Source organism: Callionymus lyra, chromosome 9, assembly GCF_982586985.1.
Source record: "Callionymus lyra chromosome 9, fCalLyr1.hap1.1, whole genome shotgun sequence".
Lineage (NCBI taxonomy): Eukaryota > Metazoa > Chordata > Actinopteri > Syngnathiformes > Callionymidae > Callionymus > Callionymus lyra.
The window spans coordinates 17,535,671-17,559,987 of NC_141826.1; the positions used below are offsets into that span (position 1 = coordinate 17,535,671).

At 39.0% G+C, this 24,317-nt stretch overlaps 1 protein-coding gene across 1 annotated transcript; it reads left to right on the forward strand.

The window, feature by feature from the left end:
• The first annotated feature begins 1,791 nt into the window (after nt 1-1,791).
• sh3rf2 (SH3 domain containing ring finger 2) lies at nt 1,792-24,240 on the forward strand. Its single transcript, XM_087799365.1, has 11 exons — nt 1,792-1,940; nt 2,191-2,579; nt 7,053-7,262; nt 9,934-10,029; nt 11,287-11,691; nt 19,031-19,170; nt 19,281-19,451; nt 21,123-21,391; nt 21,462-21,748; nt 22,911-23,209; nt 23,280-24,240. The coding sequence occupies exons 2-11, from the start codon at nt 2,232-2,234 to the stop codon at nt 23,458-23,460; spliced, it is 2,406 nt and encodes an 801-aa protein (XP_087655491.1). The 5' UTR covers nt 1,792-1,940; nt 2,191-2,231; the 3' UTR covers nt 23,461-24,240.
• The last annotated feature ends 77 nt before the right edge of the window (nt 24,241-24,317 follow it).

Below are 24,317 nucleotides of genomic sequence, written 5' to 3' on the forward strand. Positions count from 1 at the left end.
ACGCGTCACCTGATAATTACCTGAGAGCCGTTGTGCACCTTGAAGTGCCGGATTAGTTCCCGGTGAAAAAAAAAAGTTAATTACGCCGCCATGATAGAGGTTCAATCCTCCAGGATTATACCATTTGACTGACACCCTGTCTGGAGACGGACGTGGGCGAGACAATGCTGAGACACGTTCAATGGCTCTTGAAGCTAAGATGCATTTCTTAAATAAAACATGAAGGAGGCTTTTTTCTTGACGCTGGAAACTTGTGACATATTCTGCGACTTCCCTCCCGAGGCCCTCGCCGAGCAGAACACCCATCAAACGTTGACCTCGGCGGAAGGTCAGACTGACCGTCGAGCCGAGACCTTCCCCCGTAGGGATGCGTCCCGAACAGGGTCTGGAACTGAAATACCATCATGGGTTCACCTCTGTCAGGCGCTGAGAGGAAAGGCTTGTTTTAACACTGATATGAACATGTAAATAAGTCATGGCGACTCTCTCCCTGCTCCCGCCGCTCTCTCTCCCTTCCTCTCTCTCTAAAAGCCGCTTGGACATTTTTAGAATTCCCAGAGTTCTGCTGACGTGGAGAAGGAGATGAAAGATTCATGGCTGTTTTTAAAAAAAAATTCAAAGGGATGTCCTGAACCCTCAGTACAGAGCAAAAGATATGATTTAGTCAGAAAGATGGAAATACAATGAGAGTTTGTTGTTTATTTTGGCTGTCGCTTAAGCCTCCTGTGGATATTATTTATTTAGTTTTTAATTTTGTGTTCGAGTTTCCCCTCATCCAATAAAAAAAGATACAGAAGTGCAGGGTCATTGAACGCACCAGCAGAGGGAGACCACGTCACGCAACAGAACTCACTCCCCTGTAGTTCTCGTGATTAAAAAAAGGAACAATAATATCCATAAAACATAGTACTGTCAGAAATGCGCGTTAATCTATTTTATTTATATTATTATTATGGTTATGAATCTCAAGATAAATATTTTACTTCATAGTTATAAGTAGATCCAACATAATGTTATGTAACTATTTACATTTTAGTCTCATGAATTGTCTTAACCTTAACCAGAGCGAGTTTATGTTCAAACGTGTTATTAGAATCATTATTACGAATAATAATTACTTAACATTGACTTTATGCATTTACAAATAATGACAATGCTTTTTCTTATTCATAAATATCCCTAGAAAAAAAGCCTAATAAACGTAAAACTTAAAAAATGTGCTTTTAAGTAGTTTAATTTCTTTCAATCAATTGTTTTTTGTATCAATAATAACAAGTATTTTGTGTTTATTATTCATTTATACTCTGTCTTGATATATATATAAAATACAGATACAAATATCATCTAAAACGATATAGGATACTATTTAACTATTCAAAAAGTCAATAAAATAAACAAAGGAATATGTACCATCTTTAAAACAATAATATATTTGCGTTAAAATCCCACTGAACACTAGTGACAATGAAATGGTAATGGAAGTTTAATGTTTTCTTTATTTACATTTTTCTATGTTAAAAAAAATGATTTAAAAAATACATTATATTATATATAGATATTTAAAGTTATTAAGGAGCTAAATATTATCAAATGATTCCGTATAAAGAAGGGGAAAATTACTTAAATGTTAATAAATAAATAAATATATATATTTTAACCGCTTTTGACTATATTTTCTCAAAAATGCTCGTGTTTGTTTAAAAAAAAACAGACGTAGTTCCTGTTGAATGGGCGTGTCTGTCGCAGTCACAACTTTTCTTCTGGACTTCTCGCGTCGTCTTTCCCAAAAAAAAAAAGAAAAAAAAAAAGAAACACAGGTGTCGCGCACGCACGCATGCACGCGCCGCGGGTTCCCGGCTGCGTCATCATCATGGCGGCCACGGTGAAGAAGTCACGCATTTCCTGAGCGAAGTTCGCCGGCTTCTCCCGCGGAAACGCGCGTAAGTCGTTGAGAAATAACCGCGCGTTTCGTGTCCTGTCAACATCGGCGTGTGTCTGTGTGTGAGTCCGCGTGAAGGTTTTTTGTCTGTGTGACGTTTTCACCTGCGCCGATTCACCTGTTGCGCTGTGTGACGTATTGGAAGTTGACTGTCCCTTAACTCTCGCGAGATTACCTTGTTTTGTTTTTTTTTGATACCACAACAGTTTCTACTGTGACTCGTTGTTTAATTGTGTGTGATTGTGTCACAGTGTTTTTTTGGGGGGATCAACACAACATTCCCAGGGTGGACATGGAGGGCTTGTCTCTGATGGCCCTGCTGGAGTGTCCCCTGTGTCTTCGCCCGCTGGACGTGTCCTCCAAAGTCCTGCCGTGCCAGCACACCTTCTGCCTGTCCTGCCTGCAGAAGCACCAGCAGGCTGCTCACGCCCAGCTGCTGCTGTGCCCGGAGTGCGACGCCCCGGTGCCCGGGGCCCGGACCGTGGAGGATCTCCCCGAGAACGCCCTGCTGGTGCGGCTCCTGGAAGGGATGCAGAAGGGTCCGGCGGGGTCCGGCAGGAACGCCCACGCCGCCCGCTATAGCGTCCCGTATGGAGGCGCGCTGGAGAGTCAACAACAACAACACCCGGGGCACAGTGAGGTCAGTGGGGTCGTGTTGTGTTTATACCAGTGTCATCGCCATCATGTGAACTTGTTGTCATCAGATTAGTGTCAGTCGTTCCTCTTGTTTAGTCTAGAGACCGATTATTTATCTTGAAACTTAACCTGGAGTCGCACAATATATCAGATTTTAACCCTATTTTTTAATCATTTCAACTGGGATTTAATTATTACAGATATTCCCATTTTAGTTCATATTTTATTGCATTTTTGTTGGACAAAGGTTGGCTTTTCTAATTCAAATTAACACTTTTTGCAACATAATTTTTTTTAATATTGTTATTACGTTAAAAACTCACACAAAAAAAACAATAGAGGTACAGTGGTGGTGTAAGGAAAAGTCTATACAGTTTAATATTATTCATTTTTTCAGTGTCGAAACAAGTCTTTCCTCTCAGCACCTGACAGGTGAACTCATACTGGTATTTCAGTTGCTCCTGTTTAGACGCGTCCATATGGAAGGAGATCTGGGCTTAAAAAAAACCCCACACTATAGTTATTCAACAACACTGTATTCATATTTTAAAAAATGTTTTTTTTTTGCAAATAATGTTACACATTTTATTCTTATCAATGTTATTGTAGTTATTTTATGGTTTATATTTCAATAAGGCGTATTTAAAATTAAATAATTTATATATATATTGGACATGCAACTATTAATGGCAGCGGTCAAAGGAACAATTGGGTCCAGCGAGATCCTGACAGTGACTGAGGACGAGAGGATGCACTCGACTCAAGCAGCTTTTAAAGCTGATGTTCAGACATATTTTTGTTTCAAAACAAATCGTCAAGAGTCATGTGGTCTGTAAATACTGCAACACCAGAGTCAAGTACTCGACAATACTACATATATATACTTGTTACTATAGTGTCACTATGTATCGTATTGTTTTCCCCTGTATCGTGATACTTGCGTGATTTTTGCCAATTCCGGTTTTTGAAAAAAGTCCGATCTAGACACTTAATAACTATACGCTGATGCACGGATCAGATGATGATCCAAGTTTGCAACAGAACATTTGGAGTGTGTTAAAGTACTTTTTGAACATCTTGAGGATGCCCAAAAACACAAAAATAATACTAACCGTCATCATTTTGGGCCAAATAATCGTCGCCTGAAATTTCTATACAGTTCCACCATAGTGTTGATTTCATTTAGTTCTGGAATTTTTGCCTTTACTAAACATGTGCAGAATAGTTTACTCACAAAATTGTCAATTTCATTGTAGTTCCAAGAACTTCACAAATATTGTCTAAACAAAACAAATATTTAACATATAAATATTTACAGACCATCGTCTTTTTCTTTCCAAAAAACTATGTGTTTTTTGTTTCATCGCGAACAGTATTTACAACCTAACTCTATTTTCTTTATGTTCTCTAAATTCTAGTAAACATTAAAAACTACTACTTCAATAAGTACCAACTTCGTAAATCCATCCATTTATGATAGTTATTCAAAGCATTCCAGTGTTATCTCTCTTCAGTGCATTCCTGGCATACCATCTGGATCCAAGGGGGGTTTAAAGGATCCAGAACTAGTGCAGAGAAAAAACATAAAACACAAGATTAGTGTCTAAAACACATCATCAAATCATTGAAACAAAACATCCATGTGGCTAAAGTGACAAAATCGGTTAGTGTCTGTAGAAGATTTTTTTATGGTTGCTAAATGAGATTTCTAAAGTTTTGTCAGTGGTAGCCTGTTGGTTAAAACTTTATAATAATAATAAGAATCCATTTGATTTGTATTTCACTTTGATAAAGACATGACCTCTAGTTCAACACTGTAGAAAACTGACCAGAAACTGTTTCCTTTAACTGAGAAAAATCTCTAAACTTACTTCCATGTGTTTGTGTCTTCTTGTTTAGAATATTGTAACATTTTATTTTAGTGTCTAAACAAGAAGGATCTGTCTCGCCTGCAGTTAATACAAAACTCTGCAGCGAGAATTCTGACCCGCTCTAGTAGAAGAACTCACATTTCTCCGATCCTTAAAAGTCTTCACTGGCTGTACATTTCTTCGACAAATCTCAAAGTGCTACAGTTTTAAAGCAGGATGGAGACGTGAAAACAAGATAAATACGTTAAAAACAAGATACAAAACATTACAATATAAAAAGTAACTATATTAAGTTGGCTGTATGCCTTAAAAAAAACATTTTATTTATTTCCTCGAAACTTTAACACAAATCCTGAATTAATGAAGCTGATTTTTCTTAATTGATTGTGTTTTAATAAACTTTTATGAGCTCCTTGGCTGAGGTATGTGGTGTCACGGTGTTCAAGTTTTTATTTGATAAAATTGTCTTTGTTTTCATTGTCACCATGTGTGTCTAATTACTCTATCATTTATAATTATATTTCGTCATATATCAAACTATGAAATGTCAGATTTATTTTCATATTCTTCCTAATTGTCACTGAATATAATGAATCTAATGGTCAGAAAAAACCCCATCAATATTCAGATGCAGTCGTGATATTAATAAATGAATCATTAAATACAATCGTCACTGAGAAATACACAATCTTCAGTTTAGTATACTAGTGTCTGTATGCGTCTCCCGTGACGTAGCATTAATCAAGTCCTCCGCATTTTATGAAATATACATTTATTACTCAGCAGTGGGTGTTTTTTACTTCATAAACATGAGCAACAGCACATTGTGACGCATGAGAACAGGGACGTGGATCAGGGTCCTCGGGGTGATTCTCTGATTCCCACAGAACAAAAGTGAAGACGTTTTCTCTTCTTTTTTTTTTAACCGAAGGCATTTTATTCTGCAGCGCTCGTACAGTCGGAGTATGATCCGCCGATGGCGTGAGTCGTTATTTCAATTGGAAAACGATACATAAGAAACTGAACAGTGTCGGCTTGTTTCCTGATCTGAGGTCAGCTAGAGTTCACAAGCCTGGCTTTCTGCTACATGTAACACGGAGTTGCGTAATCATCACAACATCTTTATTCTTTCTCTTGCATCGTGAGCTGTGGATACTTTAATTATCAGGTTCAGTTCATCAAATTTGACTCCTTATACAGTCAATCCTCTGCTCGAACAAGATCCTATGGCTGAACATCTGTCGTTTCTACCGCGTGTTTCTATAAATCACAACTCTACTTGTGACAGGATGAATCAATGCTGGTGTCAGTTTCGAGGGAATAACCAGGCAAACTGCTTCTCAACTTTCTGTCGTATTATACAGTTTTCTCTGTCGAGATTCATTTTAAATCCGTCTCTGTTGTCATCTGATCCGTCTCTTCCTTTGTGGATTTTTTAACAAAATAGATAAACTATTGCACAAACTTCTTTATTTATTAAAATACTTTCCTATTATATATGATTTAAATGTTTTTTTAAGAAAAAATATAAACAAAACCGAACTTGCTTCTTATTTGACCTTTTGTCAGTTGTTAAATGCCCTATCTGTAGTTTTTAAAAATGGTGTTTCTGGCGTACCCTAGTGTTGGAATAGTGTATCTGCAAACTTCTATTTATCTACCGTTGACATTTGACTTAATGTACATTTGTGTAGAATTAGAGACTGATTTATTCACTTTTTATATTTTAAGCGTTTGTGAATTATTTAATGATATTCAATTATGAAATAAAAGTTTAATCGTTCTCCACCCAGTGTGTTCTCTTGAAGTACAACATTTAAAGTCTGCAGTTCTGACCTCACCACCAATCAAAAATATATTCACCTTAGATCAGATTAAACTCTCCAGCGTATTGTTTTTGGTTGTTTTTTTTGCGTGCTTATTATCCTCAAATTTTGTATCTTAAAGAAAGATGAATAAAACTTTATTGATCATTAGGGAAATTACTTTAATGTCTATTTATTAATTATTTTATCTGACTTTTTTATATTAAAACCAAATGTATATGTTGAATGTAAAATACTTTCTTACACATGTTAAGATACAAACTTGTTCCTGAATTCTCTGTTTTTGAAAAGTTAATGTTATAATTAAATAGAATAAATCTTGTTAAGTATATGGACAATAAAAAGGCTAATATCAGGGGTTGGACAGAATAGTGTATAAACTAACAAAACATACATTTTGTGCTGAAAGAAATACTACACAAATGTATGTCGACATTTTCTTACACCCCTAATCCCTTGTGTTGCAAGGGTTAAAAAAAAAAAGAATATTGCAAACTACTTTATTGTTAATTCAATTTAAAAAAATCATTATATTGTTTATGGATTCATCAATTGGTTCTAAACCCTGGTGCATGATGGGAAGGATGTCCTGAAGTGAATCTAGCCGTCATCATATTTAAAGGTTGGAAATGATGTAACTCCTAATAAGTCGCAGACCCGACACGGTGTCACCGAGCAACGCCCGTCAAACTGCATTAAAAAGAGTGTATTTGAAGAATTATAAAGATTTATTCTTTTTAACTTCACACGTCATGGACGGTTCCTCCTTCTGCTTCTCAGGTCCGAGTCCGGTCGGAGAGGAGTCCGGCGGGAGAGCTGGTTCCTGCCCACGGTGCTGTTATTACCCAGATCCAGGAGGCAGATGACGACTGGAACCACAGACAGCTGATGAGTCAGCTTCAGCAACCGGCGCTCTGCAAGGCTGTGTGCGACTTCCACCCGGAGCAGATGAACGTGGAGGACGGAGAATATTACCTCAGGTTCCTCAAGGTACAGTTCTCTAACTGTTGTAGTTTTGAAATAATGTTAATGGAATTGAAGGGGCTACAGTAGCTTAGGAACTCGCTTGCACAACACACAGTATAGGATGGAAGAAGAAAAAGCTGCAGAGTGACAAATCCTTGAAAGAAAAAAAATCAAAATATTCGACAAGCTTTTTTGTTTTCTTTTGCTAAAAGACACATGGATGGTCGTATACCTGGTAAAAATGGTCTGCTTGAATCTCTCCTCAGTTGCGAGCTTCTCTCCAGGTGTGTCAGCTACCTAACATGTTATTATTTTGTATTTATTTCGTATGAGTTCATTTTCTCCTCCCTTATTGCCTGGACTTGTCATCCTGGTATTCTGACTAATGCCATGGTAGGGTTGTAGGAAGATATTGCTGAATACAAATATTGCTATTTTGAATTCCCTTTTTTACTCATGATACTGTATTGATTTTCGACAGCCCTGTTTAAATTCCGTTATTTATAATTTAAATTGAAATGGTCACCGCTTTTGATCATTTTTTTGTTGCAATTAAACTTTCGGCCACTAGATGGCGGCAGTCATAACATCCTCCGCTGCTAAAGGAACAATTAAATCCTGTGAGATTTTTTTAAGCTGATGTTTGAACATATTTTGTTTTCAAAACAAATGAAAGCAGTTACGACTTTGTCAAGAGTCATGTGGTCTGTAAATACTGCAAAACCAGAGTCAAGTACTCGACAATACTACAAATATATCCTTGTTACTTCAGTATCACTGTATATACATCATATTATATATCATATCACCAGATTCTTACCAATACACGCCTCTAATGGATTGTGTTTTCGGTTGAATGGATCAAGATTATTAAAACGGACCATATTCCCAAACAAAGTCGACCTTTATCGCGACCCTTGACCTCATGTATTAGCCCCATAAGCCGACAGAGCTACACCTCTCTCTGTCTCTCTCCTTATAAGCCATGGAGTAATAGAAAGGGCAAACCTGTAATTCCACTCTAATGCCTGAGTGGCCGATCTAGTTTTAATTAGGTACATTAGAGACACACACACGTGTTGTATGTGCTCCACCGCACACACGTTTACCCTTTCTTTAAAGACTCGTCAATGAGTTTTCGTTAGAGTTTCCTTTAAGAGACGATATAATTCCCACGTCAGTCACAGCTACATCGCTGAGGCCCCGGTTTTAAGACTCCTTCATGTGGCTCCGAGGTTTAGGATCAACTTTTAGGTGGATTCCAATAAGAAATAATTCAAATTAAGTAGGTTTTAGCTGCAAATAAAATGCATGTGTTTGTGGTATCCCTTGTGTTGTCTCTGGGTCAAGGTGAACCGAAGGCCCGAAAACAACCATGTTTGTGGTATCCCTTGTGTTGTCTCTGGGTCAAGGTGACCCGAAGGCCCGAAAACACAAGCGTCTTTGGTATCCCTTGTGTTGTTTCTGGGTCAAGGTGACCCGAAGCCCCGAAAACGCATGTGTTTGTGGTATCCCTTGTGTTGTCTCTGGGTCAAGGAGACCCGAAGGCCCGAAAACACATGCGTCTTTGGTATCCCTTGTGTTGTTTCTGGGTCAAGGTGACCCAAAGCCCCGAAAATGCATGTGTTTGTGGTTTCTCTTGTGTTGTCTCTGGGTCAAGGTGACCCGAAGCCCCGAAAACGCATGTGTTTGTGGTATCCCTTGTGTTGTCTCTGGGTTAAGGTGACCCGAAGGCCCGAAAACACATGCGTCTTTGCTATTCCCTTTGTTGTCTCTGGGTCAAGGTGACCCGAATGCCCGGAAACAAATGTGTTTGTGGTATCCCTTGTGGTAACACATTTGTTTTCTGGCCGTTGGGTCACTTTGACCCTGAGCTAAGACAAGGGTTAAGCTAACATAAGGAATAGAACTGATAAATAGAACAACAACATTGAAATATTGATGATAAATGAAGCGTCCAAGAATAAAAAGAAAACTCATACTTTATGTTGAATATATTTTGGTAAACGTACATTTTGTTCAGCCCATGACAGTGACCGCTTAAAGATTTTAATCCCTTGTTTGATCAACTTTGAAAGCATCGTATTACTCTGTGACGAATGGTGTCGGAAGTAGCATGATGTTTAATTTGTTTAAAAATACCTCCTAAAATAACTGATAAAACAAGCTAGTGTGAGGTTCTGGCTTAACTCTCATCTTTCTCCAATTGTATAACCCTTTTTTTTCTTATTTAAATATGTTGCTTCTTCAATAATTTATTTAGATTTCAACACGTCCCCCCTTTTTTTTTGGGGGGGGGGGTGTTTTTGACTGGCACCACATTTATCCTCCCTGTATTACACACAAGAGTCTGAGGGGAAGTGACATAAATTAGTCAGTGGTCACTTCTTGTTCCCTGGATGTCTGGAAGACTTGTGGAGCCGAAGACCTCTCTTAGTGACCCTGAAGGTTTTTTTTTTCTGAGAGCGTTATATAAGGGGCCCTCCATTAAAGCGCACTTCAGCTCTTCTTCTAAATGCAGATGGTCAAATGGTTTCTTTTTTTTAGAGCGAGGCCCGGAGACACGAATAAGCAAGAGAGGGAGGAGTGCTCGGCTGAACTAAGTGTTCATCCGACGGGGCCGGATCGTTGTTCTTAAACCAAGTTCTTCCTCTGACTTTTACCTTTCTTTTTGTCACACGTGTCGGTCCGACAGGGAGACGTGGTCTCGCTGGTCAGGCGGGTGGACGAGCACTGGGTGGAAGCCAAGCTCGAGGACAAGCGTGGACTTTGCCCTCTTCAGTATTTAGAGGTGAGATCCTTCCTTCCTTCAGTTCACTCTTGACTTTACAGCGTTTTATTCATGGACGTCGTGCTCTGAAAGGTACAGTTGGTGGATGAACCCCTGAATGTATGTATTTATGGTGTATTTAAACAGTTTTAAAACCTTTAATAGATGGAATGAAGACAACATCCTCCATTTTATGATACATTTCTATTAAAAAATACATTCTAAATCGACATTTATTATTGTTTTTTCTCTATTTTAAAAAAAAGAAGGTACTTTTCAATTTAGTTTTTGTTGTCTTTTGTTGAGACTTTTTAACCTAAACCAGCTTGATTACATATATTTAAAGTGTGCTGTATATATATCTATATATATCTATATATATATAGATATATATATTATATAAATGCCACCAGTAAAAAAAAAAGTTGAGCATAAAAGTTGAGCATTTATTAATACTGTATATACACCAAAAAACTTCAGGGCAAAATGTTGAGATTTGAGGGGAAAACATGGGGAAAAAAGTGAACCCAAAAACTCAAAATTGCAGAAAAGTAAGCAAGTAAGAAAAGGTTATTTGTAAAAAAAACAAAATGACTATAACACAAAACGTAAATAATTAAGAACTTCAGGATTGGTTGAGAAATGCTTGAGTGTTAACTGTTGTTTACTCCCAGTTTTACATCTTAAGTTGATAAATATGTCATAAGTTGTTCCTCCCTTCATCACTCTCTCTTTTTTTTTAACCACAATCTTTTTCTGCTCTTTTATCTCTCCTTCCTTTGCCACTCACTTTTTCCCTCCACCTCCTCCTTCGCTCGCCTACACCTCATCCATGTTTTTTCTTTCTCCCAAACCACGCCTCCACACAGTTCCAGTTGTCTACCTCCGTCCTCTATTCTTTGCTTCTTCTCTTCTCTTCTCCCTTCCTCTCGTGTGGAGCAGCCAGGCGTGAAGACACAGTAATGCTTTCTCTGCCTGGGTGGCATAACGGCACGTCACTGTGGCGAGTGAAACGCATTTATCCTGCCAACGCCGCTGCTCCGGGTTCAGGGAAGCCTTCCCGGCCTGTTGGCTGCTACTTATCTCCCAACAAGTTGTAGTGTCGAAGGGAGAAGAAGGGAAGGAAAGGGTGGGCGTGTCGAGTCGGCTGCAGATGCCGGTAACAGGTAGATCCACCAGGTGTTAGATGGATCCCCCCGACCACGGATTTTCCGGACTGCTTGGATATATTCCGATCACCGCGGATCTTTACTCGCCTTCTTCTTCTCTCTGTTTCAGCCAAACCTAGTGGCTGCTAAACTACTGGAGGGTAAAAGTCGGAGGAGCGAGTCGGCCGGACTCCTGCACTCCAGCCGGGGCAAGGAAAAGATCTCGGAAGCGCCGAAGAGAGCCATCGAACATTCCCGAGTCCTGGACGAGTCGTCGAAGACCCCCTTTATCAATGCGTTTCCCCTCTACAGTCAGTGGAAGCAGCAGCAGCAGCAGCAAGGCGGCAACCTACCCCGCGGCGGGACCAAAGGTGAGGGCGGCAACGTCAACGTGGTCAACGGCTTCAACCGCCAGGGTCACGCCGCTCACCGGCTCTCGCTGCCCCCTGCTGGCCGGTCACACTCTTTCCCCTCCAGAGTGAACTCGCAGCGAGCCCGACGCCACTCGGACAACCATCGGCGGCACCATTCCCATGTGAGTCTCCACAATTTAATGTTTAAAAATCTAATTATAATGGAAAATAAAAACTCAAACTCACTGTATTATATAATACTCATTATAAGTGTATGAACCATTCTTTAAAACTTTATTTTTGTACACTTGACGTCCATTATTAAGAGTTATTTTACCAGAAAAACAAATGACAGCGTCGGTTGGATGTTGGACGAGTGTTTGCAGGAGACTATTATTGTCCAGTTATGACATCAAGGATTTATTTTACCGGCTCTTATCTCGGGTCTAGACACTAAAGTCTTCGTTGAGTAATCAGACGCAGGTGTTTGGCATGAGTTGCGATGTGTTTTTCTTTTTAAGCCCTTCTGACAAATGGTGTTGTCTTTGGAAGGAGGATAACGTCGGGCTTCAGGAATGAACAAAAAGGTGTTGGCTGTGTAGTGGATGCTACGCTTTCTTTCTTTAAAAACACTTTAACTGAAGCTTGTGATTTCTTGACATATAGTCTTTATTATTTGTAGTGTGAGTGACACATTCAGAGACATATTCCACTTTAATTGATTTGTAAAAATTGGGTTATTTTTCAGATTATTTGTATCGGGATATAAGAAAAAACGGACACAATACTACGTGAAAACAACACGATCTGCTAAATATGTGAAAGGAAAAATGCATTGTTTGAATCTTAAATAGTCTCAAGGTCATTTTTTAAAACTTTTATTTTAGGTAGGTGCTGTCAGTTTTACTGGACACTGGGTGACCAATAAAACTTGATTACACAAGAGGACAAATTCCTTTTTTGTCTTAACTGTTATTATATAATATCACTATATAATATACAATATACAACTTGTATAATGGTGATATTGATTAGCCAATTTTCCTTAACCTCCATCCTTAACACTGGGAACTTTTTTTTGTCACCATATAAACATGAACTTTAATCTTCTTTTGGTTTGAGCCAACCATCCTGTGTATCGTCTAACGGATCCAACACGTAACTTCTTGAATTGTGGTACTGTAGTAACTAGGATCTATGTGTAGTATTGTCAAGTACTTGACTCTGGTGTTGTAGTATTTACAGACCACGTGACTCTTGACGAAGTCGTAACTGCTTTCATTTGTTTTCAAACCAAAATATTTCCAAACATCAGCTTAAGAAGCTGCTGTAATCAGTGTATCCTCTCGTCCCCAGTCATCGGCTGTATCTTGCAGGATTTCATTCTCCCTTAGGACGTAAGGAACGCTGCCATCTAGCGACTAAAGGTTTAATTTCAAGACGAAACAAACAAATGCCTTGAATATTTGCACGAAAACAACAATAATTTTATTTCATGTACAATTAATTGAAGTATAAACCATAAAATATATGGTTTTAAAGCCTATGTATATTTCTATTTTAAAATATTGTGATATTTAAGTGTATCAATGTCGGGCCACATCAAAGGACTTGTTGCCATATGTTTGAATTGAAACGTGTGCAGTAAATACTATGACTGTCACAAGGAGCTCTCAAGGATTAATGTAGAAATAATAGGAACATTTGGAAGGACAAGAATTACTCACAGAAATACAGAATGTAAACACAATAGTTTGGTTATTAATGTCAGAAACATTTCACACTCATGAGGGCCACAAAGACTCAAGCAAAGGAATTTATGTGACTTTATATTATAAAGGTCCACACTTTGCAATAACGTAACCGAGCAGCTGGGACTGATACGTCTGTGGGCTGTGAAGGAAAGAAGATGACCTACTTCCTTTATTTATGAGCCTTCATAATCGGTGTGGTTTACATGGACCACACACACACATACCTTCTTCTGAAATATCAACTTTATGTCTGTGTACTCTTAAGATTATCTCCCGTTCATCAATCCATAATGTTTGTGTCTGGACGGTTCAATTGTCCAAACATTAATAATCTCATCCTCTATTCATCTAATGAGTAAATCCTTTCAAAATAAAAGCAAGTATATACAAAAGTTGGAAAATGCGTCTTTAGACGGATAAGGAAGCAGAATGATTAATGATGGTCCACTTCTTGGTCACATGTGGTCCAAGTTAACATTTTTCTACGATGCGTCTCAGATCATGGAGAGTGTGTGAACAAACATGGATGAGTCTGAAGATGCTGTTGCTGGAGGACTTCTTCTTAAAGCTCACTTAACTCGAAACATGAAAGGAAATATTAAGAGTGAGAAACTGATTCAGCAGAAGAAGTGGGAGCGAGATAAGAGAGTTTGATGTGGAGTGGGAGGGCTGGAGAGTCCCTCCGTGAGTCTGCTTATCTCTCTCTCATGTTGCTGATGATGAGTCACTGGTGAAATGTGTTGCATAACAGAGCCCTCCATCTCCCCAGCCTTCCTCAAACTCCTTCCTCTTCACTAAGCAGGTAACGCTCATTTGTTCGTCTGTGGGCGTGCGAGCGAGGACGACGCCGCACACTTGAAGTTGATGCTTGAGGAGCAAGAAGTTTTTCACTGCTCATCTCAACTCTGACCCCCGCAGCCCACCAGCTGTGGCTCTCATCGACAACAAAATGTCAAACTTAATCATGCGAGGGGCAAAAACACGATCCAAGTCACCAGCAAAAAATATTTTTACATTCATAGAACAGCTTAAAATGGCAAATTTATTTATAATTGCATATAAATTTTATCATAAAAAATGTCTCATGTGCTTCATCAAACTCAACACAAGAGACATCCTGATTTTCTCTTTATAGCACAATGCTTTATTTTCTTCAATATTTCTGACTCATCACCATATATGCTCTTTTCTGGACTAGCAACATATGTCCTTCGAAAAAGATGAATAAATATGATTATCTATATAGATATCTATATACACACACACATATACAGTATATGTGTTATCAAGGGTTGAAACCGTTGTGTAACCTTTGACACGCAGTTTCGCTTTATAACCACTAGAGGGTTCTGTCTACAATCAAACTCCATCCTCCTAATCCCATTAGAGTAAAGCCCTTCTAGTATGGCGAGTTACCAAAGTATTACTCCACGAGTCACCGTAATAATGCTCTGCGAGTCACCGTAGTATTACTACGCGAGTTACCATAGTAATACTCCGCGAGTCACCATAGTAATACTCCGCGAGTCACCGTAGTATACTCCGCGAGTCACCGTAGTATACTCTGCGAGTCAATGTAGTAATACTCCGCGAGTCACCGTAGTATACTCTGCGAGTCAATGTAGTATTACTACGCGAGTCACCATAGTAATACTCCGCGAGTCACCATAGTAATACTCCGCGAGTCATCATAGTAATACTCCGCGAGTCACCATTGTAATACTCCGCGAGTCACCATAGTAATACTCCGCGAGTCACCGTAGTATACTCCGCGAGTCACCGTAGTATACTCTGCGAGTCAATGTAGTTATACTCCACAAGTCACTGTAGTATACTCCGCAAGTCACCGTAGTGATACTCCGTGAGTCACCGTAGTATTACTCCGCGAGTCACCGTAGTAATACTCTGCGAGTCACCGTAGTATTACTCCATGAGTCACCGTAGTATTACTCGTGAATCACCATAGTAATACTCCACCTTATTACTTTGCTAGCTCCATATTAATAACCCTTTCAGAGTAGTACTACAAAACAAAACTATATTTACTTTGTAAATGACGAATATTGTAAACCCTGTAGAAGTACTATAAACCCTTCTGTGGAAAAGCGCTCTACAAATATAAATTACTTACTTACTTACTTATGTAAGAAGTACTTTGTGGTACTTTGGTGAAGAAAAGATTAGAGAATAGTTGGTTGATGCTTGTGATTAATCCATTCAAATAAGGTCAGGTGACTCATGACAGGAAGTGCCAGAAGATAACAAACTAAATGTTGTTTTAATGTTAAATCACCGTCTTTCACCGTCTCATTGCTCCTCTAGTGTTATTTTTAAAAGGCAAAAATGAAGTTGTTATGACAACAGCTGGATGAAATTAGCCGTTGTAGCTTTTAGCTGTGACGTCCAGATAACATGCAGCTATAACCAGCGCTTCCACTCGACTAGAGCCTGAAAGCTGTAATAATGGCCCGAGGCGAGGGGCTTCCTGTTCTATAGCATGTGAATCCTACATAGTGTTCACGCTCCAGCGTGACGCTCGGAATATTTAAGAATCACCAGCACGGCTTCTCCGATCCAAAGAAGAGCTGTGAGGCGTAAGAAGAGGAAGAAAGTGAAGTATGTCCCGGAGACAAGCGGCTCACGGTAGAGACCGATGGAGCTTTGTTTTACTCCCTGAGTGGTGCTTAGAAAAGAACGTTCTTTGATGGAGATGATGCACTTTATCATGTCGGATGTATAGCTTCAACACATGGTGACTACACTGACATGCGTCACATGTTAACTCTGTTACACAAATGTGAGCTTTGTAGTCCTCGTCAAATGATATGTGTAAACAAATGTAAGATCTGTGAGATGTTACAGCAACTTCTTTGGATGGAGGACCCTGAGGTCTTAGTTATCCCGCCACAAAAAATCACTGGGACGTTACATACCTCTGCCAAGGAGACGATTACAAAATCATCTTTTGGAAAAAACTTTTGAACAAAATCATGTGAAAATGTGTGATTTTTGTGTTTGTCTGTGTGTGTGTCTGTATGACCATGTGTCTGTGTTTCCATGTGTTTGTGTTCATGTGTGTATTTGGGTCAATGCGTGTGATCGTGTGTTTGTTCAAGTGTGTTCACATGTTTATCTGTGTCCTTGTGTTTGATTGTGTCCATTAGATTAGATGGACTTTATTAATTCTGATGGATACACACGTGTGTGTATGTGTGTCCTTGTGTGTGATCATGTGTCAGTGTGTGTTTTCATGCGTGTCTGTGTCCATGTGTTTGTCCTAGTTTGTGTGTTCATGTGATAGTTTGTGTGTGTTTGTGTACGTGTTTGTGTGTCCATTAGATTACATAGACTTTATTAATCCCATTGACAGACATGTGTGTGTTGATGTGTGTATGTGTGTCCGTGTGTGATCATGTGTGTGTTCATGTGTATTTGTAGCCATGTGTTTGCCTGTGTGTGTTCATGGGGTGTACAGTTGTGCGTTCTTTTTTTCAAAATTATTTTTAAAATCAATAATCACATGAAATAAAACAACTTTCATGACAGAAGAAAGATAAATAAAGTGTCTTCATCAGGATCTTAACCACTGTCCCTTTTTGGTTTGTGGTTTCCTGTGTGTGTAGATCTGTGTGTAGTTGTGTGTGTTAATATGTTTGTGTTTGTATGGTTTCATGTGTCCGTCCATATGCATGTGTCCGTGTCAGAGATGACTATCATAATCACTATTTCTCAGAATGTCACGTGTCATTATACAATATAAAAGTATTCTGTCCTGTCCAGGGTTATCTTCATCTGCCCTCATGACAGAGAAAGTGTGAAGGGTTGATCAGGAAACCCTGGGTTCTATCCCCGGGTCCTACTCTCCATCACCTCCTCCTCTCTTCCAATACCAGAGCCAGAGCCTTTTTTCCCAGCAGCTCGTTCAGCTTGTTGCCATATGTTTGCAGTTTTAGAGCCCAGTTGGACCGACTAGCTGCTCGACAAATGTATCTGGTGTCCAACAAGTAAAACACGGGACCACAGAAGTGTGTCATCCTAGTTTCTATTTATGTTGTTTTTCTGAACCAGTATTTATTAGCAGGCTGTGTAAAAGAAAAACGAATTAAATTTCTGCTGTATTTATTCTTGCTGTCTGGAAGATGTTTTATTTAAAAAATGTTTTTCTACAAAGTCATATTAGCTGTTCACACTTTGATTTACTTAAACATAAAATTGCAATTATCAAACTCCTGCTGAGGAGACTGAGGGATGAAGTGGGACTGTCTGGGTATTACAGTGGTTCTCGTCATACCTTGCAGTTTTAGTGTATCTGCCAATCAAATAAGGTCTGAATCAGTGGATCTGTTGTGTGGAGTCCCTCAAGGTTCCATTTTGGGTCCTTTATCATTTTTGCTGTACTTTATTCCCTTGGGTTCAATTATTCCGAGATTACCTGATGTTTCTTATCACATTTTTGCTCATGACAGCCAGCATTAGTGCTTGTTTAATCAAACTGAGCCCCTGAGGCTGAACAACTTAGTCAATTGTTTGCTGGATCAAACAATGGCTGGGGGAAAAAAAACGAAACTCTGGTTATTGCTCCTGATGATAAGGTTCCGGGGTTGAGTCAGTACTCGGGTGACTTGGTTCAGTCTGTCAAACTGAGCCTGAGAAACCTGGGACCTCATTTAAAAAGTAGAAGAAGTTTAAATGAGTACAGACGAGCTTCGGTGTAAATGTTTATATTTTACATTCAGGGTTATTAATGCAAATATTTAATGTACAGAGACAATCGGGGGCTTATTTGAAAGGTCTTAAAATGGAGTTTAACAAGAATAAATGAAATGACAACAATAACTTGAAACACTGAGTAGTGATGATGAAATAAAGATGGTCTGGTCGTCTGAGCTTCATATGAATGTGTGGCGCAGCTGCGCAACACGCTTGTGAAATCTTATTGATGAAATAAAAGCGCCATGTTTACAAATCACAAATGAACAAATCATGTGACGATGTATTTATACAAGTGTTTTTCAAGGAGATCTCTCTGATCACGTGATCACATGAAGGAAACTTTAGCTGCTTTTTTTCTGCAGCTTCACTTTGATAAATCTGACATGATGTTGTTTCACAAGAACGTCTGTGACTCTTGTCGAGAAAGACGCTGACAATTTTGTTTGTTATATTATAAAAACAAGCTCATAATTCCTTTACGTTTTCTCTAAATAGTATGAAATAGCGGATTACAATATTCAGCAAAAACTATCAATGTTGTCTTAATAAATACAGATCATCAGTTTGGTGAACGAGAACATATTTATAAGTTTGTGAATAATTTAATATCCACTCGTGTAACTACAAACACTTGTGTGCGTGTACATTTTTGATCAATATTGATCGTTAATATAACATCTCAACGTGACTAGTGAGGCTGACATGCATCTGAGCGGTCAATAATTAATTAACGTTTAACAATTAACGCTCTTTTCCTTATTGATTCATATGGACTTTGACATGATAAGGTAGGTCCGTGCGTTTTTTTGTACGTTCGACCCTTTAGTACATGAGGCCCCAGGGTGATGTATTTGACAAAGACATGTCTGTAGTGCAACAAAAAATGTTTCCTTCAACTGATGAAAATCTCTACACTATTATAATCCATGCTTTTGTTTCTTCTCAACCAACAATTTATTCTAAAAAAAAATATATATATATATATTTCTTATAGTGAGTTGTTGTAATCTACTGTTTCCTCCTAAAATAACACTTTTTGTATTCCACGTAACAGAGCGAGAAGAAGATGACTAACTCAACTCCACCCAACATCTCTATGGCTCTGCTCAACCCTCAAATGTCTTCTGCATCGGCTGACGGCAAAACCGCCTCCGCTCAGCAGCAGCAGCAGCAGCAGCAGCTCTCAATCAGCGTGTGAGTCATTCCATCAGATCATACCGGAGACATGAACCACACGCGTGAACACAGCGCCGTCCTTTTGTCGAGCGTGTTCTAAACTGTCACCTGGTCGACACCCTCGGCAGGTGTTCCGTGCTCTACTCCTACAAGCCGCGGCGCCCGGAAGAGCTGGAGCTGAGGAAGGGCGAGATGGTGGGCGTGTACGGGATGTTCAAGGAAGGCTGGTTGCGTGGGTTGTCCTTGAGGACGGGCAAAGTGGGGATTCTACCCAGCAACTTCATCACCCCCGTGCTCAGGTAAAACTGATTCAATCTTGAACGTGAACTCTTGCTCAAGCACAACACCCCCTGATCTTAACCCCTTAATGATGGAACACCAACGTCACCTGGTTCTATTTGGATGTAAGGGCCGTAGAATAGAGGTGGAAAATATCAATATCTTGATATAATCGCGTTATTTTACACGATACTTTAGCAATATTTGACAGCAATGATGTGATTATAAATAGTTGGTTTTTTTTTTGCTTCAAATCAAACTTTATTTGTTTTACCATACTTCTTTAATGGTTTACAGTTCAATAAAGTGTGTTTAAAATGAATAAATAAATCGTTTTTTAATTTACTTTTCTATTTTTACAATTAACATGCAAGTTTTCACTGCGTTTGTTCATTTTTGTGTTGCAATTATACCCCCCAGCCGCTAGATGGCAGCAATGTCTTCTGCAGCTAAAAAAAAGCAATAAAATCCTGCGAGATCTCGGCGATGACTGAGGACGAGCGGATACAGTCGACTCAAGTAGCTTTTAAAGCTGTTGTTTAGAAATATTTTTGTTTCAAAGCGAATTAAACAAGTTACTACTTTATCAAGAGTCAAGTCCATGGTCACAAATCGCTTACAAAATAGTACAAAATATTGCAATATATCACAATATTTCACAACATATTGCATATTGTTTAATAAAAATTTTAGCTGTTTTAATTTTCATGGTGGGTATTTTGCCCCCCATTTTGGCCCCCTTACCCTTTTCCCTGCTGCTGGAGTTGACTGTATCCTCTTGTTCTCAGTCGTATATGGGATAGGATAGCGTTGGAGGACACAATGACTGCTGCTATTTAGAGGCCGGAAAAGTAATTGCAAGACAAAAATGAACAAACGCTGTTAATATTTGCATGTTAATTGTAAATAATAATGGTAATATTAATTGCAATATAATCCAATAAAAATACCTAATATAGATAATGATAAAATGGGATGTGAAAGCCAAATATTTTCACTTTTTACTAAAAATTAAATATCAATATAGTGTTGTTGAATATCGAAAGGGTGTATATATCTGTGTGATTATATTTATTTATTTTCTCACATTCATTTTATTTTTGTTTGTTTGTGTCGTTGCCGAAGCAGAGGTAATTTAATTACATCAGATTCCGATCAATAAGCAGGAGTCAGGGGCATGATGGGAAAAGACGAAATCCTGCCTTCACACCTTTAATGAGTGTAGGATGTGTTGAGGTGAATATTCTGATGGAAGCCGATCAACTATCCTGTTAAAATATCTGCTGCAATCTGACGGCAAGAGCAAGGGAGCCAGAGGAGGTGATGATAGACAGGAAGATGATGATGATGATGATGATGATGATGATGAGGAACTAAATCATCAGCTAAAGGGAGCTCTAACCTCGTCCATCATATTAAAGGGACGTGATATTCCCTGCCCTTTAATTCTAATGAAGCTGAACTTCATCCTTCACTGCTTAGTCCGGGGTGATGGAGGGACCCGAAGTAGTAGCTCTGAAGTAGCATTAGGCGACAGATAAGAGTGAGATAAAGAGTTCCTTTTGGATTCAATATGAAAAGTGGATTTGAAAATATGTTTTTTTCATATTTAATGTTCATGTGTTTGTTGAGGCGGGAAACATTAACCAAGAATAATCTTCTCGTGTGTGACTGAACTACTTCTTCCACAGAACATCAGCCAGACTGCTGGAGACCAAGGCGGCGAACATGTCCCCGCAGCACAACATGCCAGCTGGAAAGAAGCCCAACACTGCCAAGAATCCAGCCGTGGTCCTGGCTCTTGACCGGGTCAACAGCGACGGGAACACGCACTCATCCGGACACGGACCCTCCGCCCCCAACGGGTTCCAGCAGGCATCGGGCGTCGGCGGAAAAACACCCTACTACGGGGGGTCACAGGGGTGGGACACGGTGAGGCGCCTCTTCGCCCCACACAAAGGTACGTTTGTTTCCTTTTCCCGAAGTCACAAAGAAAGTCCCCCTCATTTGTCTTCTTTAATATTCACCAGCGTCGAATTTCTACAACCATTCATCCAACGTGAATGGTCCGTCCAACTCGCAGCACTTTGTCCAGGCGTCCGGTTACTCTCCGGCGCCACAGAGGAGGAAGAACTTCAGCGTGTTGTCGAACCCTGGCAGACCGCTGGGCTGGATGAGCGAGCCTGTAGCGCGCCCTGCTGGCGCTGCGATGAAAGAGCGCGACTTCAGTCATGAGCCGGTGTATCATCGTGAGAGACATCAGTCCACCGGGCCGCAGTCCATCCTCGTCCGACCGGACAAACACAACACAGACAGGGTAATCTATTGGTAAAAGTTTTTGTTTGTGTTCTTAAATGCGTTTCTTTTGTGGTGTCAAAAGAAACATATCATAAAATATTGAAATAAGATAACATAAAAGCAATAGAAAAACAGAACCAAGCACCAAGGCAGCCATTCTGCATCGCCTAAAATACTTCAAATTATTTTATTTGAATTATGGCACTTAAAGGAAAACTTTAATGTCATAATAAAAAGGTTAAATTTGTGATTTTCTTTGTGACTTTTGTTTTACTTCATTTCAATATAAATTATTAAGTGTATTTTGAACATTCATACAATATTCAAATATATATAAATACAAAAAGGAAAACCCTTAAAACGCTTTAAAAAAATCGATTCTACAGTTTGACGCAAAACATAATAAAATATTTCTACCCATATATACATATAAATGCATAGTATATTAGCACTTGTAGCATTACATAACATATATACGCAACATAAGTAGCGATGTAAGCATGATATTATAAAAAAAAAGTACAACATTCTTATCCTTATAAAATAATATACGGTATATAATATAAACTGATGTAGTATATTATATATCTATATACTAAGCCATGGTATTTACACATAAATGCCAATTTATACTTCCTGTAAATATATCACATACCAAGTACATTGCAATATAAGGGTCAACACTATCATGTTCTTACAAATAGTACAAGTACAAATATAAAATATTTTTATAAATATTACCTTTTATTTCTTTGTTTTATGTATGTCTGCAGACTCTTCCTCAAATCCCTCCACAGCTTGATTCGTACATGCTTTTCATATAAATCCAAGCCTTTAGATTATTTACTACATTCCTTTCCATAATCATTCCATGTTTTTTTTTTGGCAATTATTTCTTTCTTTGTACATTATTTGTGCTGTTTTGAAATTTAACCAGATACATACATTACAGAATGTGTGATTCTATAAATGTACATTTGAATAGACGGAATTTATTAATGTATTGATAAAGTCGATATCATCAGATTACATTTTCGATGTCCCTAGAATTTAGTTAAACGCTTCAGTTTTTTTCAAGATATTGACCAGAAGACACAAAACTAGAATGTTTTTTCTTGGCTAATAATAAACAACAAAACTGCACTCTTAAGATTCAATACTTTTTTTTTGTCCCTCCTCAGCCTACCAAGTCTGTCAGGTTCATGACAGACGAAGAGCCGACTCCACGCCTTCGAACCTCTTCTTGGTCGTCGGGAAATCAGGTTCAGTTCAACAGTCACTCCGCCCTCCCTTCTCTAGAAGTGTGGGCCCCGTCACTCACCCTCGGGCGAGACGGACCGGGCATCAACTTCAAAGAAGGAAAAGCCCCAATTTTCCGGAGGGGTATGGAAAGCGTCCTGTCGGATCTTAACTCAAACTCCCAAAAAATGTTTCCTCATCCACTGCTGTCGGCGGCGTCGGCTCAGTTCAGCCCAGTCAGGTATGTTCGAGTCGCCTCTCGACAGAAAGGCTGATCTGACATCTGCTTCTTTTTTTTTTTGCCTCCTCAGACACAGAGTGGCCAAGACGCATCTCGCCCAAACGGACTCTGAACTCAGCCTGGTCCAAGGAGAGCTGGTCTTTGTACACAGGCCGAGACCTGACGGACGTTGTCTGGTGACTCAGGAGAGCAGTGGACAGACTGGTTTATTCCACAGTAACGTTCTTCAAGCATTAGAAAGGCTTAGCTAGTATTTTTCAAGTTCAATGGATGCCAACATACCAAGTAACTTATGGAGAGGAAAGTCCTCTCCGTGCTTGTATGGGCTTCCTCAGGGTACTCTGGTTTCCTACTAATAATCAAAATAAGTTTGTGGACTCGAAAGTGCCCTGCGTTTGTAACAAACCGTCCATTAAAGAAGTCATTTGAGTTTTTTTTTGTCCGACGATGTAAATGTATTAAACATGTGATGAGATTTTGCACAAAGATTCCCACGGACGACTGTTCGCGGTTCATAATTTTACACATCAAGGTGAGTGCCTTTTGTCAGAACTCCACAGGGTCAACTTAATTCATCATGGATCTCCATGACCTGGATGAATGAGGACCTACATGAACATACTTAATTTATCAGAGGAGAAGTGTCAGAAATCATAATAAACTTTAAGAACGTCAGTGGATTATTTATTTTCTTATTATATCTGGAGAATTTTAAACATGATTGAGTCTATTGTGAGCACAAAATGGTTCCATTGGGGTCGAATTAATAATTAAAAAGCAATAATCCAAGGTTGAATTAGTCTAAAAAAAAGACAATGGACCATCGTGAAAAAAATGTAAATTTCTTCTTTATAGTAGATGATTTTAAAAGTGTTTTGAATCCACCACAACAAAAAAAATGAACAACAAACGTGCCCATGCTTTGACACGGAATGATGATGATAGGGTGTTATGTCATTGCACTGGTCGTGATTGCCACTGGATGTATATTGTATTTTAAAAATTAAAAATAAAACATCTTCTGGATTTTCTTTCCTTGCTTCCTTTTTTGTCACAAAAACAAATGCATGGATTATTTGAAAATTGAATGCCGTTCCCCTGCCCATGT